We start from the raw sequence: 12,768 nt of genomic DNA, 5'->3' as shown, positions 1-12,768 counted from the left end.
ACAACAACTTGGGGGACACATACTGATTTAATACCTAAAAAAGAAATTGTGTTTATATTGAAGTTGCTCTCTCCCTCTCTACTTGCAGCTGATAGTGTGTGGCCTGGGAAAGATCGACATCTCAGACTGGAAATCCAACACCCGTCTGAAGCACTGCACCCCCGACAGCAACATCGTGAAGTGGTTTTGGAAAGCCGTGGAGTCGTTTGACGAGGAGAGGAGGGCCCGACTACTGCAGTTTGTCACTGGCTCATCCAGAGTCCCGCTGCAGGGCTTCAAGGCTTTACAGGGTATTTATCTGACTCTGTGTGTGTTGACCTGTCTTCTAGTTGGATTCCTGTTGTCAGTCCTAATGATTTTCTCAGTCTTTTGTCATTCTTTCAGAAACTTTGAATCATGATAGTTTATGACTGTTTATAGTGTTAGCATTTAAAAACTGCAGCTCCTGTTAGGCTATGGCAGCCGGTATGAGGCGAGGATCAATGATATTTACTGTTGAATATGTTGTTAAATGCTCAAACATTCTTTATCTTAAAATACAGAAAATCCCAAGAACAGGTTTTTTTTTTTTTTTTCAAAGTACCAGTGAATGATTAAAGCTTGTCTGGTATGACTAGTGGAACAAAGGTAGAATAGAGAGAGAGCAGGACTTTATTGAGAGATGTAGGTGAGTAACTTAACAGTGGAATTTGCCTGCACCTGATGGATCCTGTGTGTTTTGACTGCAGGTGCTGCAGGGCCCCGACTCTTCACCATTCATCAGATCGATGCCAACACCAACAATCTGCCCAAAGCCCATACCTGGTTTGTGTCCTGCAGACACAAAATGCATTTTCACACACATAACACACACACACACACACACACACACTCTTTTTATCATGAAAGTGGCAATGTCTTTTCATCTGTTAAAGCTTCACCCATGTGGACTCATTCTCTCTATCTTCTCTCCAGCTTCAATCGGATCGACATTCCGCCCTACGAGAGCTACGACAAGCTGTACGACAAGCTGCTGACGGCGATCGAGGAGACCTGTGGCTTCGCAGTGGAATGAGAGACACGTTGCTGTGTGTGTGTTTGTGTGTGAACATGTGTAACTGTGTGCAGTGCGACCTGCCAACAGGCTCGCTCGGAGCCTGATACGTGCGTCTTTGATCAGCCTGCAGTCTTCCTCTTCTCTCACCGCTGTCCACATTCTCCTCTTATCGATATCTGAACAGCTGCTAGAGAGTCATCCCATCCTTCTTTATGTGTCCTGTTTTGTCTTTTGGTGTAGTTTTTTTGTGAAATACAGAGAGCAAATTAAGAGCTGTTAAGAGCTGCAGCAACAACCAATTTAGTCTTTTATCATTTTGAGCGGGAAGTTTTTTTTTTTTTTGTCCACTCCCTTTGCAATCAGAAAAAGCAACGGTGAAAAGATCCACAATGCCTCATCATCTCAGTTTAAATCTTAACAAATCAGGAAGGAGATTATCAACATGCATTTCAATATCTTACGCAGGTGTTTCATTTAAAAAAAAATCTTCTGTGGCATTTGAGAACAGTGAGTCACTATTTTGTTTTGGAATTTAAGCTGATTGAATTGATCCTTGTCATGCTACTGAATCTTTAACATTGCAGGTAGCCATATCTTGCCCTTAACCTCAACCAGTACACCTTCCAGTCCTCATGGCTGCAGAGTTGGTGTGCTTCATCTTGTAGAGGCGCCACAAATTCACCCTACCTCAGTGTAATGTTTTGACCTTTGAAGGGTTTCATTCCAAAATGCTACGTATCGTCTTCTGTAAAAGTTGGTAGTCGATGTAAATCAAATTCAGAGTTGGAAATCTTTTGTTTTTACAGCGATGCTCCATTATTAGTTCAGCTTTTATTCCAGCAGTCATTTTGTATTTGTAAAACCATATAATTTAAATAGTGAATATGTCATTTTGAAATGGAACTCATACAGGCTGACTTGTATGTGCAGTAGGTCTGATGTTTTGTGGCGTTTTTGACTCGAGCTTGTGGCAGTGGTTCAAAGATGGGTGGACGGACTCTGGTGAAGAAGAAGGCATAAATCTTTTTTTTTTGTTTGTTTGTTTTTCCCTGCACACTGTGGCCACAGCTCTTGTAAACGTGTGTGTCTGTGTGTTTCTGCATGTGTACACAAATGTACATTTGTATGCAAAGAAGGCAGACATTTTGTAGATGAATTCCCCTTCAACTATACTTGCACAGTATATGTCGCTGCAAAGCTGATTGAACCTCACTGTTTGAGCCTGGTTCGTCTTCCTTTTCTCTTATTCACACATTTGTCTTCAGCAAATTACAAGTATGCATGTTTTGTTTTTTGTTTTTTTTGTTGTTGTTGTTTTATCCAACCCAGCATAACTCAGCACACTTCCTGTCAAATTATATGTGAAAAGGGCACAACTGTCCTCGGGACCAGGCTTGATTAAAAAAGCCTTTTAAGGCAGATGCCTATTTTCAATCACATCAGTTTAATAAGGCAGAAGTATTTCTTTCTCTTTGTCTTTCTTTCTCGTCACTTTAGAGCACTTTACAAACTGAGCAGTGATGGCAGGAGTGCTTTCTTCACATTAGATTAAAATATATCATGTTTCATTTGCTATACAACTACATTAGAAATATACAGAGTCAAAAGTATCTATACACCTGTAATTTTTTGAGTATATATGTACAAATACATAGCTATTTTGTATATTGTTGCTTGTTCTTTCTGTTCAATTTAAATGCAAGCATGTTGGTGTCTGTCACAGACCTCTTTGCATTCTCAGGTGAAGTTCTTTATTTTGATTTGTTTTTTTGTTTGTTTTTTACATTTATTGGGCTAGTATGTGAGGAGGGATAAAACTGGTTTTAATGGAAACTATATTTCAGATTCCTGGACTTTAAACCCATAATAGAGTGTAAAACCTGGCAGTTTAAAGTGAAGATTTTCTTTTTGGTCAATCACATGAACTTTTTGTTGCACACACACATACCTTCATAGGAGAACAAGAAAGGCCATATTTGCTGCTCAGGATATCTGAGCCTAGAGGAGCAAAAATGTTTAAGTTAAATGAAAAGTCACTAAAAACCACAGAGACAACAGAGGGGAGCATGTCCATCACTAGAGCTTCCATCCAAAAAAGAAGAAAAAACAAACCCCTCTGCATGAATGGATGCTCAAGAGATCAAGCCTATTTATTTGCTTAATTATTACTCTCAGAAAACGTGTTAACTGTTCAGTGTTCTTGTTTTAATATCTATTCTGCTTGCATTTATTTGCAACCATGAATAGTTTAACTGAACTTAACTTAACTTTTTTTTTTTAAATTTTGTGGTCATCATGAGACAAAACAGAGAACATGGAGAATTGATTTGATTTTACCTTTAATAACCTGACTCAGTGGCAGAAAAGAAATGCATTACACGTTTTTTTTGCACACATTATGCATACTTGGGCTCCAAGTTATAATCAGACACTTCCTTCTATTTACCAAATAGTTAATGGACTGATTGATTTTTATGTAGATACCATATATATATATATATATGCATACACACGTTCTTGATATGCACACACATGTATGTTTGTCCAGTGCACACAGTCCTCTTCGGCTCTTTGTTACTTTTTGTTCGCACCAAGTTTTCTGGCTGGTTCAGTCTTCAGTGCAAAAGTTGTGGAGGTTGAGTATTTTTAGACAAGGGGAAATCACACTTCTCCCCCAAATTAGTCACATCCTATACAAGTTTGCAGGTCATAGTCAACTTTATCAAGCTTTCATGGAAACACGCTTTTGTCTGCTCTGATTGATCTAATGAATCTACTTGAATAAGTTCTGGTAAATATTATGTATTGCATTGATGGTTTAATTGGTTACAATCTACAACAACAAGCTCTCTCCACACTTTAAAGCACAAATTTACAGTTTAATGTGCAAATTTGAATATGTGTGTGTGTGTGTGTGTGTGTGTGTAAATGACTTTTGATTTAATTCAGTACAAAACAGATTTTTTTTTTAAACTGCACCATGTTTTATTTCTTTTGATTCTTTATCTGTTTTTGTATTTATTATAACAGTATACGTGTTCATAGTTTTTCACATCAGCTGCTCTGTGAGCTTGTAACTGACACCTGTACATAAGGACAATAAAGAAGCAATGTAACAGACTTCTTGTACCCTTGCAGAAAGCTGAGCAATAAAACTATGCTGTTTGGACCTCACAGCATTATGTTTTATAGAACCACATGTACTACTGTCTTTTTTATTTTGAAAAAAGGGAAAATTCATGTTACAGAAAATGAAATAGAAGGTATCTGCACCAAAAGGTTGCAGAACCTCTGGTCCCACAGGCCATATGGGAAGCAAAGCCACTCAATAATATATATAGCGTCTTTGACAAATATGATAGACATATTTTTTAATGCTTCATACAGGAAAGCCTCCTGGACAAAACTGTTCAAAATCACCTCTCCAACTTATCGATTAAAAGAAATATGCACATTAATATTAATACATATTATTTAATACATGTACATATTAATCTGCTCCAAGAATTACTGATAGATTTAAAAGCAGTGGTTGGAAGAAGAACTGAGATTCTTTCTAAAGTAAAATAGTACTCCATTACAAGCAAAGTACAGAGGTAATTTTCAGCAAAATGTCATTATTCAAGGTGGAACTAATATTACCTTCAGGTTTTTGCTGTGTGGTTATAACAGCACACATTTTTTGAGTTTTTTTTTATCCTGCTTTCATAATTGTAAGTTATGTATAAAAAGAATGTAACATGCTTCTTTTATATCTTTAGATTGTGTTGTAATAGTGTAATGGACATACTGATTCGGTTATTTAATGTTCTGTTATGTGATACTTTTAAATAAAGTTTAAATAAAAAGCCTTTTGAGTTACGGCAAACGGGAAGAGCCAAAAAGTCAAAACATAAAAATAAGAGCCACATATTAGCCTTTATTTTTAACCCAGATTCGTGATGTCGTTGCCATAAGCCAGCGCCGTGTAAATGGGGAAAACGGAAGACTGTGAAGGCATGGACGATAAACCATCAGTAGCCACTGGTCTGTGTGTTAAGAAACATAAGAAGCCTCTGTCGGAGGAGGCCAGGAGAGTGAAGCGGGAGAATGACAGACAGAGAGGGAGGACCAGAGTAAACCTCGGCCCGGCGTACAGTCCCTGGAAAAAACTGCGGGAGAAGAATGGCTTCAAAACCGACGCTGAGATGGCTATCTTTCTTATAAATATGTGAGTAAACTACACGTGAGGTAAGAAACACACCTGTGGGTTTCTCCTACATCTTTCTGGGGCCTCCCTTCCCATAGTTGATTGAATTAGACCAGACTTAAATATGCTATATGTAAAAAATGTTTAGCAATTTACAAGGTTGCTTTTGTTACAATTCCACAATCGCTGTGTTACTGCCAATGTGTGAACGGACTGTAACGTAACTTCAAACGAGAGGCCTCCCCGGGCCTCCTTCCTGTCTGTTAACGTCCCAAAGGATGTGACGTTTATGTTTGTTCCCGCGTGCCGTCCGCCCCCTAACAGCGTGCAGGGCATTCAGTTCATGGAGGGACCTTCGTTTGGTTTTGGGGATCAAAATCGACCCCGAGCTGGCTTTCTTCCTGTTGGACAGGTAAGCCAATATTACCTGTTTACACGGGGCATTACCCAGCATTACCTGGGGCTTGATGATGCTGGTAAGTTGACCAGCTTGCTTTTAGCAATCTACTTTATCAGGCAAGCGGAGGCAGTGGCGGCGATTTTGATTATATTTTTCTGGCAAAAAAAAAAGCAACCATTTAGATTTCTGAGTATGTAATTAATCTAAATAATGCCTGTTTGAATATTTCCAGTGCATAACACTGGAAATTTCTGGGGCACACTTTATTCCAAATGGTAGTCTGAGCCACTTTATTCTGCCAACAGGTGTGCTGAAAGTTGTGAGGAACAAGTCCTCATTCGGTTCTATCTAGAGAAATCCAGACATAGCATCCTAAATTTTAGCAAATCTATTAAAAAGGAAAACTGAAATATCACATTGACATTGTCATATTCAGACCCCTTGCTATGAGTCCCATTTCTCTTGACCATCTTTGAAATGTTTCTGATCCTTGATTGGAGTCCACCTGCGGTAAATTGAACTGATTGGACATGATTTGGGAAGGCACACACCTGTCTACGTAAGGTTGCACAGCTGACAAAGCATATCAGACCAAAAACCGAGCCATGAGGTCCAAGGAACAGCCTGCAGAGCCCAGAGACAGGATTGTGTTGAGGCACAGATGTGAGGAAAGCTACCAAAAAAAAAAAAGAAGATTCCCAAGAGCACAGTGGCTTCCATATTTTGTAAACAGGAGGAGAAGAACATGCAAGACTCTTCCTAAACTTGGTCATCTGGCCAAACTGAGCAACTGGGGGGACAAGGGCCTTGGTAACAGAGGTGACCAAGAACGCGATGGTCGCTCTGACTGAGCTCCACAGATACTGTGTGGAGATGGGAGAAACTTCCATAAGGACAGCCGTCACTGCAGCACTCCACCCATCTGGGCTTTATGGCAGAGTGGCCAGACAGAAGCCTCTACTCAGTGAAACCGTGAAAACCCAAACAGTACATATTTATTAAATAAAGCCGAAACAGACGTTGAACTAATACTGATAAAGTAGTAAACAGGTGTTGCACCATTTTCTGTGACCCGTCACATTATGTGACCTGGGAAATTGGCTCACCGGACGTGATGTCACCTTATATCAATACGCTGAGAATAACAAATATGGCGGCCGAAGCGCCCAAAAAGTCAGTAAACACAGACTCCCCCGTCAAGAAGAAAAGGATTAGGTCAGAGGAAGGCCAGCGGGCAAAGAGAGAAAGTGACAAAAGGCGCAGCAAGACGAGAATAACTATCGGGGCGGCAATTACTAAGTGGCAACAAGTGAAGAAACAATACGGCATCAAAACGGACTCAAAGATGGCTTTTATTCTGCTGGACAGGTAGGTTAGCTAACACCAGGACTCTAAATGTGAATTTACCTTCGGAGGTTCGGCGCTAATGCAGCGAAAAGATGTGCTGTCTGTGTTTTTCCATAAACTGTATGAATGAATCAGCCAGCTCACCAACGTGTTTTATGACTGTAGTTATCTTCGGACCAAGTCAGAGAGTCGACCTGAGCGGCCGAGCCTGGAGAGGAGTTCTTCAACTGAAACCTGGTGAGTGAGAGCAGGTGTGTAGATTTGTTTGTTTTGCTGGTTCCACTTTCTGATAAGGCACCGCTTTATAGGCTGGTATGGTTTTCTTAAAGGACCAGTGTGTAGGGTTTTGGAGGATCTTTTAGCACAACTTGAATGTAGTATCAACAGTGATGTTTTCATAAGTGTATAATCACCCGTAACTACGACTCGTTGTGCGGGTCCTCTCCCACGGAGCCCGCTGAAGTGGCAGCTTGAATTTGGGTGGCGCTGTGTCACCGGGTGGAAGACGAAGAAGAGAGGAGAACCCGGATTTTTGACAAATGGAGGAACATACTTATTATTTAGCACAAGAAAAAGCAAAGGAGCGTGAATCCTTGTCGCTACAGAAGCGAAGCGAGGCAAAACGCAGTCGGGACAGGCGACGGCAGAGAACAAGGATAAACATTGGTGTGGCCTTTCCCAGATGGAAATCTCTGATGAGGGACAAATGTTTTCAGAGTGACGCCGAAGTTGCCTGTTTTCTGCTGGACAGGTAAATTATCTGACTAATCACATGTAATTTGCTGTCTGGTATCTCTAGCTAGAACATGGCCATGGGTATAGTTACACAACAAAGGTAACCTTTTCCCCATGTCAGTGTTGGAAAATACTTCATTGATACCAGGACTGTAATTTTACATTAATGTGCCAAAACCAGAATTTTATGCCACTTGGACCCAGAAGACCTAGTGATGATCAGCTAATTGCTAATTATTTAATCAAATCCCTGTGCAGTTCCTATTACAAGAGAGAAATATTGTTAACTTGCTCCAAATATATACAAAAAGTTGCAGTGTAGGGGTTTTCATTGCTGTTTTTACTGTCCACATCAATGTAATTTGGTGATGCACAGAATAAACGGGTGTCAAAGGTTTCATTGTGTATCCAGAGCCTCCATTGATGTGTATCTGTAGTCCTTTGTGTTGAGATTCTGTTCCAAGAAAAAAAAAACATCACTCTGTAGGCACTTTGTTCATCCAAGTGAATGGCAGGGGACCCATTGGCTACCCTTTGCTGCATTTAATTTACAGATTATAAGATTTATAAATTTAAAGAGACTGAGCATACAGTCAGATTTTCCAAGTTGGTATTTATCCATACCCGAGGTCGTGCTTGTAGTTGAGCTGAGAGTTGTTGAGTTATTCTTGATTTATTTTGATAGGTTTGTTCAGGTGAGCCATCCCTCCCAGCACCTTTAGGTCGTGACAACATGTGTCACTTAGCACTTACTTTCTTAATGTTGCTGTTGTTTCTCCAGCTATGAGAGGGGTGCCACAAAGGGGAAACCTTTTCAGGTCAGAGCCCCAGCAGTGTCTGTCACCGGTGTCTTTGATGGGACAGACAGGCAAGTCATGACATTGAAATTATTGTTGTGTCCTAACGTGTTTGATGACAATTAAGAAGTTGCTGTTTAATGTTTTTTTTTCTCTCTCTGAGTTGATGTTCACTGTTATCTCTCCATATGTGTGAAGTATAGAACAAGCTCTGGTTATTCTTTACAGAGATGAGCATCTGAATGTCATTGCAGAAGCCACAGAAATTCAGGGCCTTGAGCAAAGGTAACACTTTAACAGTCCTAACTTCTTTGCACTAAATGCATTTTCTGTGTCATGGCTCTACAGTGCGAACCAAACATCTGTCAAGTGCGACTACACATTTTCATTGGTTGCATCAGTGTGGCTGACATTTAGTAGATTTGATTGTGTGTGTAGCATTACTCAGACTGATTGATTTGTTTTGATTGATTGATCAGAGTTGAGGGGCCTAGTTAGGAGAGCTTCAGTGCAGCAGAGTGTGTTGCAGACTGGTTCACCCAGTGGCAAAGGGCAAGGAGTCCTCACTATAGATGTTGGCTGTCTGAGGGACATGAGGAGGGGATACTCTGAAATGATCCGGGAGCTACGCACATTTTTGTTTGAGTCATTTTGTTTGATTTATTTGTCTGAGTTTGTCAAGCACTTTAAACATAAATGCCTTTTTTTATTTTTTTTGTTTTTTAAACAGTTGATGTTATTGCTGTTTCTTGTTTGTGCTGTGATTTAAATAAAGAAAAAAAGATTTATCTGCAACTTTATTCCTGTTTACAATCATTTTCGTAATATGTTAAGAAATTACAAATGTGTGTGGGAACTAACAAATAAGATAATGCTTAAAATGTGTTACTGCAACTCCAAAAGGTGCACCTAAATCAAAAAGTTAGGCTCACCAATGGAACCAAAAGTTAGTCAGGAGTCCTGTGAGACATTAGGGAATATCAAGTAATAGTCATTCATTTCAGCTAATAAACTCTTTATAAATGATGCCTTATCAGAAAGTGGTATCGTTTCATTTTTAGTACCACATCTTCACAGTGGTGCTGATGTTACTGTTTGTGTAACTGATAAAGGCCAATGGAAAACATTCATGTTGTTTCATTCTTTTATCTTTAACTACAGTAACTTTGATGAAAAATGGTGAAAGATGTCAATCTTTATTGGTACTTAAAAAAAAACAAAACAAAAAAAACACACACAACCTGCCTGAACAGGCTTTACGTGCAGCTAAAAATAATTTATACTCTGGTGCTTCTTTGTCTGTTTAGTGAAAGTGTGCATTACGAATACCCGTTTATGATGAGTTCACCAAATGAAGTTGAACGGGAAACTTGTGCTGCTGTTTCTGTCCAGTCATCTGAAAATGGAAAGGTAAATAGGACCCTGACTGATCTTTCATATACGGCTGAAACATTGGTCGATTAATCAATCAGCAGAAAATTAATCATAGACTGTTCTGACATTTGGCTAATTGTTACCGCCTTTCTTTCTATCTTTTTTTTTTTTTTTTTTTTAAGCCATAACATTCACTGGGTCCAGCTTCTCTAATGTGTGGACATGCTGCTTTTCTCTGCTTTATATAATTGTAAAGTGAAAGTCTTAAGGTTTTGGACTGTTGGCTGGGCAAAACAAGAAGTTTGAATACTTACACTCAGGGAACTTGTGATGGCCACTTTCTTATATTTTATAGTCCGAACAATCAATACATTGAAAACATCAGATTAATTTATGTTGAAAATGAATGTTATTTGCCATGGACAGTTAAAAAAAATAGATTTATAATGTTTTTGGAACATTTGAGGATTGTTCAATGTGGATGTGCTCACTGAAGAATATTTCAGTATAGTCTCTAACTCCAAAGCAGCGCTGAGAACATAGAGTGATGCAGTACATCCACAGTTGGAAGAGTTATGACTTCTTTGCTTTTTGCCCAATTAATTTAACACCAACAAACATTATATGTAAAAGACATGAACAAAAACGTCTACAGTAATCCATCATTTGTAGCTGCCTGCATGGGATATCCTGCTTTGCTTATTTGTGTATCACTTCTGCATGAATCACACTGCACACAGTGAAAGCATCAATGACTTTGATTTGAGTTTAGCAGCTGTTTCTGAATCACACCGACGTAATGCTACTAGCTTGTCTGAGCCCAAGATGAAAGTAGATGTTCTTTAATTAAAGTGAAATTTAGTGACAAATGAAAATTTTATGTTGCAGTTTGCGGTGTGTCTGCAGATGCTTGTTACACTAACAAATGATTTGGCTGCTCTTTTGTCTCTATTGCCAAGTTCTGCTTCCACCTCTGTTGAGGATCTCACTCATTCATTGCAGCTGTGGACACTGCACTTTTTCAACTTTTATTTTTTTTAATGCTATGACGTGCTATATAAGTACAGTTGCATTGCCTGTTTCCACTAAGCTGTGTGTTGATTAGGTTTCTGTTCCTTGTCCCCTTTTAAGGAGCCAGAGAAAAAAGAGTGGACGACAAACAGGCTGTCAGAAAATAAAGAAAACAGAGGTGAGGAGTCACCTTCACGTTAGCAGAGTCCCTCTTTCGCAAAGTAGATTGCAAGCAAATTATTAACAGGAAAAGTGAAGTAAAGAGTGATGTTAGTTTAAAATGGATCCACACAGATATTCAAGAAGACGAGGATGAGGAATTCAGCACCTCTTTAAGTGTGGGAGATGGACGTTACCTGGTGGACCTGGGGAGGTAGTGCTAAGATTTCCCCAGTTTTCTTTCTATGATCTCCAGCTTTCAGTTCTGGACTGATCACCTCTCTCTTTTTAACCTTTTCATTGGTGTGATGTATACATGCATCATCACAGTACTGTTGAGCGAACAGTTATAAGAGTTCATCTCTTATTCACGTGACTCATTTGCATCTTTTCTCACTCCCTCAGCTCCTCGGAGTTCATTGTTGATGAAGAGTGCATCCTCCAGCTGTTCAGGTCATGCCGGGAATGCAACAGACAGTGCACAGTCAGGAAACACGTCAGAGGACTGAAGCTTGTGGTTAACCAGGCTTGCTGTTTCTGTCAAAGCCGCTGTAAATGGACTAACCTGCCAGATGATGATGATGATGACGACGACGACAAAGACGATAGTGATTTCCACATCAATGGGAAAGACACGACACATGGACAGACCAACACAGCAATGTCGCCAAGCAGTAACACAAGCTGAGAAAGTGTCATGTCTGAAGTGATGCTCCAAGCGGACAGTGGCTGCACTGGGATTACGCTGAACCAGGAATGTGCTCCAGTATTTGTTTTAACCTGTGACACACTGGATTAAGCAGCCGGACTCCTGGTTATTCTGCTGCGTTTCTCGGGAATGTTGTCACACCATCATCAGCGTCTCGGCATTTTCTTTGTTTGAGGAACTATCTGATGCAAACTAGAGGGTGGTTAACTCTGCCTGTGATGTCTGTTAACAGCACTCACACCACTGCAATGGAGAATACATGCTTGTGACTGGCAGGTCAGACAGACGTACGGTGAACAGCTAAATCACTGCTGGTGGTCAGGAGTGGGGCTGCTGCAACAAAACTACACTTGCAGTAAAACACAGGTTGTAACAGCAGAAGTTGAACTTTTTTATTTTGGCTTTTCCTTGGAAGACTTTTTTGGAAGTGATGGGATTTTCTCCTTCAAAGTCATCATCCTTGTGCCTATTTGTAGTTCCACATTAAGCAATGCTTAAACGAGACTTTAACGTTTTTCAGCAATATTGAAGATTGCTGCCATGTTTGTTGACAAGTGAGCTGTAGCATACAGTGCAGGCAAAGTCAACGTAACAATAACACTTCTGTACCAGGAGGGAATACATATACACGTTAATACCAGGTGTAAATGGGACCTAAGTTTGAAGCTGTCAGTTGACCAACATTTTGTTTTTTCTGTGCACTTAAGCCGAAAGAACTCCCTGTTTGAGCATCTGAGGTCCAGCTGCAGCCAATCAGAAACTAGCATTCAGTTAGCATCATTCAGTCAATGACCTGATTTGTTCTTCACACCATTTGGACATGAAATTTACATAGATTTGTTTTGCTACAGCTGGAACTGCTTCATTACAGGATTTGTTCAGCGACTGTTACTTTATATGTTTGATACTCTGGTCAAGTGTATTAAAATAAGATTAAACCTCGATAAAATACACAAACATTAACCAGCACCTTGTGTAAATAACATAGAGCCTTAACCTGTGACACACTGC

The 12,768-nt window shown here is 39.8% G+C and overlaps 2 protein-coding genes across 7 annotated transcripts in view; both read left to right on the top strand.

Moving 5' to 3' along the window:
• The window catches only part of LOC121180391 (E3 ubiquitin-protein ligase SMURF2-like), a 60,649-nt gene extending 56,419 nt beyond the window's left edge, over positions 1–4,230 (top strand). For both annotated transcript variants that reach the window (XM_041035764.1, XM_041035763.1), the window contains exons 18-20: positions 89–290; positions 729–804; positions 955–4,230. In XM_041035764.1, coding sequence (XP_040891698.1) covers positions 89–290; positions 729–804; positions 955–1,054 — 378 coding nt within the window. In that variant the 3' untranslated portion in view covers positions 1,055–4,230. The remainder of the gene's footprint in view (positions 1–88; positions 291–728; positions 805–954) is intronic.
• A 711-nt stretch (positions 4,231–4,941) lies between these two features.
• On the top strand, positions 4,942–12,723 carry LOC121180472. 5 transcript variants are annotated; one of them, XM_041035911.1, is made up of 8 exons: positions 4,942–5,246; positions 7,138–7,209; positions 8,489–8,575; positions 8,733–8,789; positions 9,812–9,914; positions 11,010–11,067; positions 11,184–11,262; positions 11,454–12,676. In XM_041035911.1, exons 1-8 carry the CDS (start codon positions 5,008–5,010, stop codon positions 11,734–11,736), a joined length of 978 nt encoding a protein of 325 aa, XP_040891845.1. In that variant the 5' UTR covers positions 4,942–5,007; the 3' UTR covers positions 11,737–12,676. The 5 variants fall into 5 exon arrangements, with proteins under 5 accessions (XP_040891845.1, XP_040891849.1, XP_040891844.1 ...); XM_041035910.1 differs by lacking the exon at positions 4,942–5,246 and adding an exon at positions 6,429–6,993; XM_041035912.1 differs by lacking the exons at positions 4,942–5,246; positions 7,138–7,209 and adding an exon at positions 7,234–7,723.
• Positions 12,724–12,768: the final 45 nt, after the last annotated feature.

Source organism: Toxotes jaculatrix, chromosome 4, assembly GCF_017976425.1.
Source record: "Toxotes jaculatrix isolate fToxJac2 chromosome 4, fToxJac2.pri, whole genome shotgun sequence".
NCBI classification, from domain to species: Eukaryota; Metazoa; Chordata; class Actinopteri; family Toxotidae; genus Toxotes; species Toxotes jaculatrix.
The sequence above is the reverse complement of the archived record's forward strand: the minus strand, read 5'-3'. Positions and strand labels throughout refer to the sequence as shown.

Excerpts from the sequence above, each read along its gene's own strand:
- LOC121180472 (XM_041035910.1), top strand. The coding sequence starts at position 6,740 with ATGTCACCTTATATCAATACGCTGAGAATAACAAATATGGCGGCCGAA. Across the intron at positions 7,210-8,488 it reads AGTTCTTCAACTGAAACCTG|CTATGAGAGGGGTGCCACAA; the intron begins GTGAGTGAGAGC and ends TTGTTTCTCCAG. Across the intron at positions 9,915-11,009 it reads AGTCATCTGAAAATGGAAAG|GAGCCAGAGAAAAAAGAGTG; the intron begins GTAAATAGGACC and ends TCCCCTTTTAAG.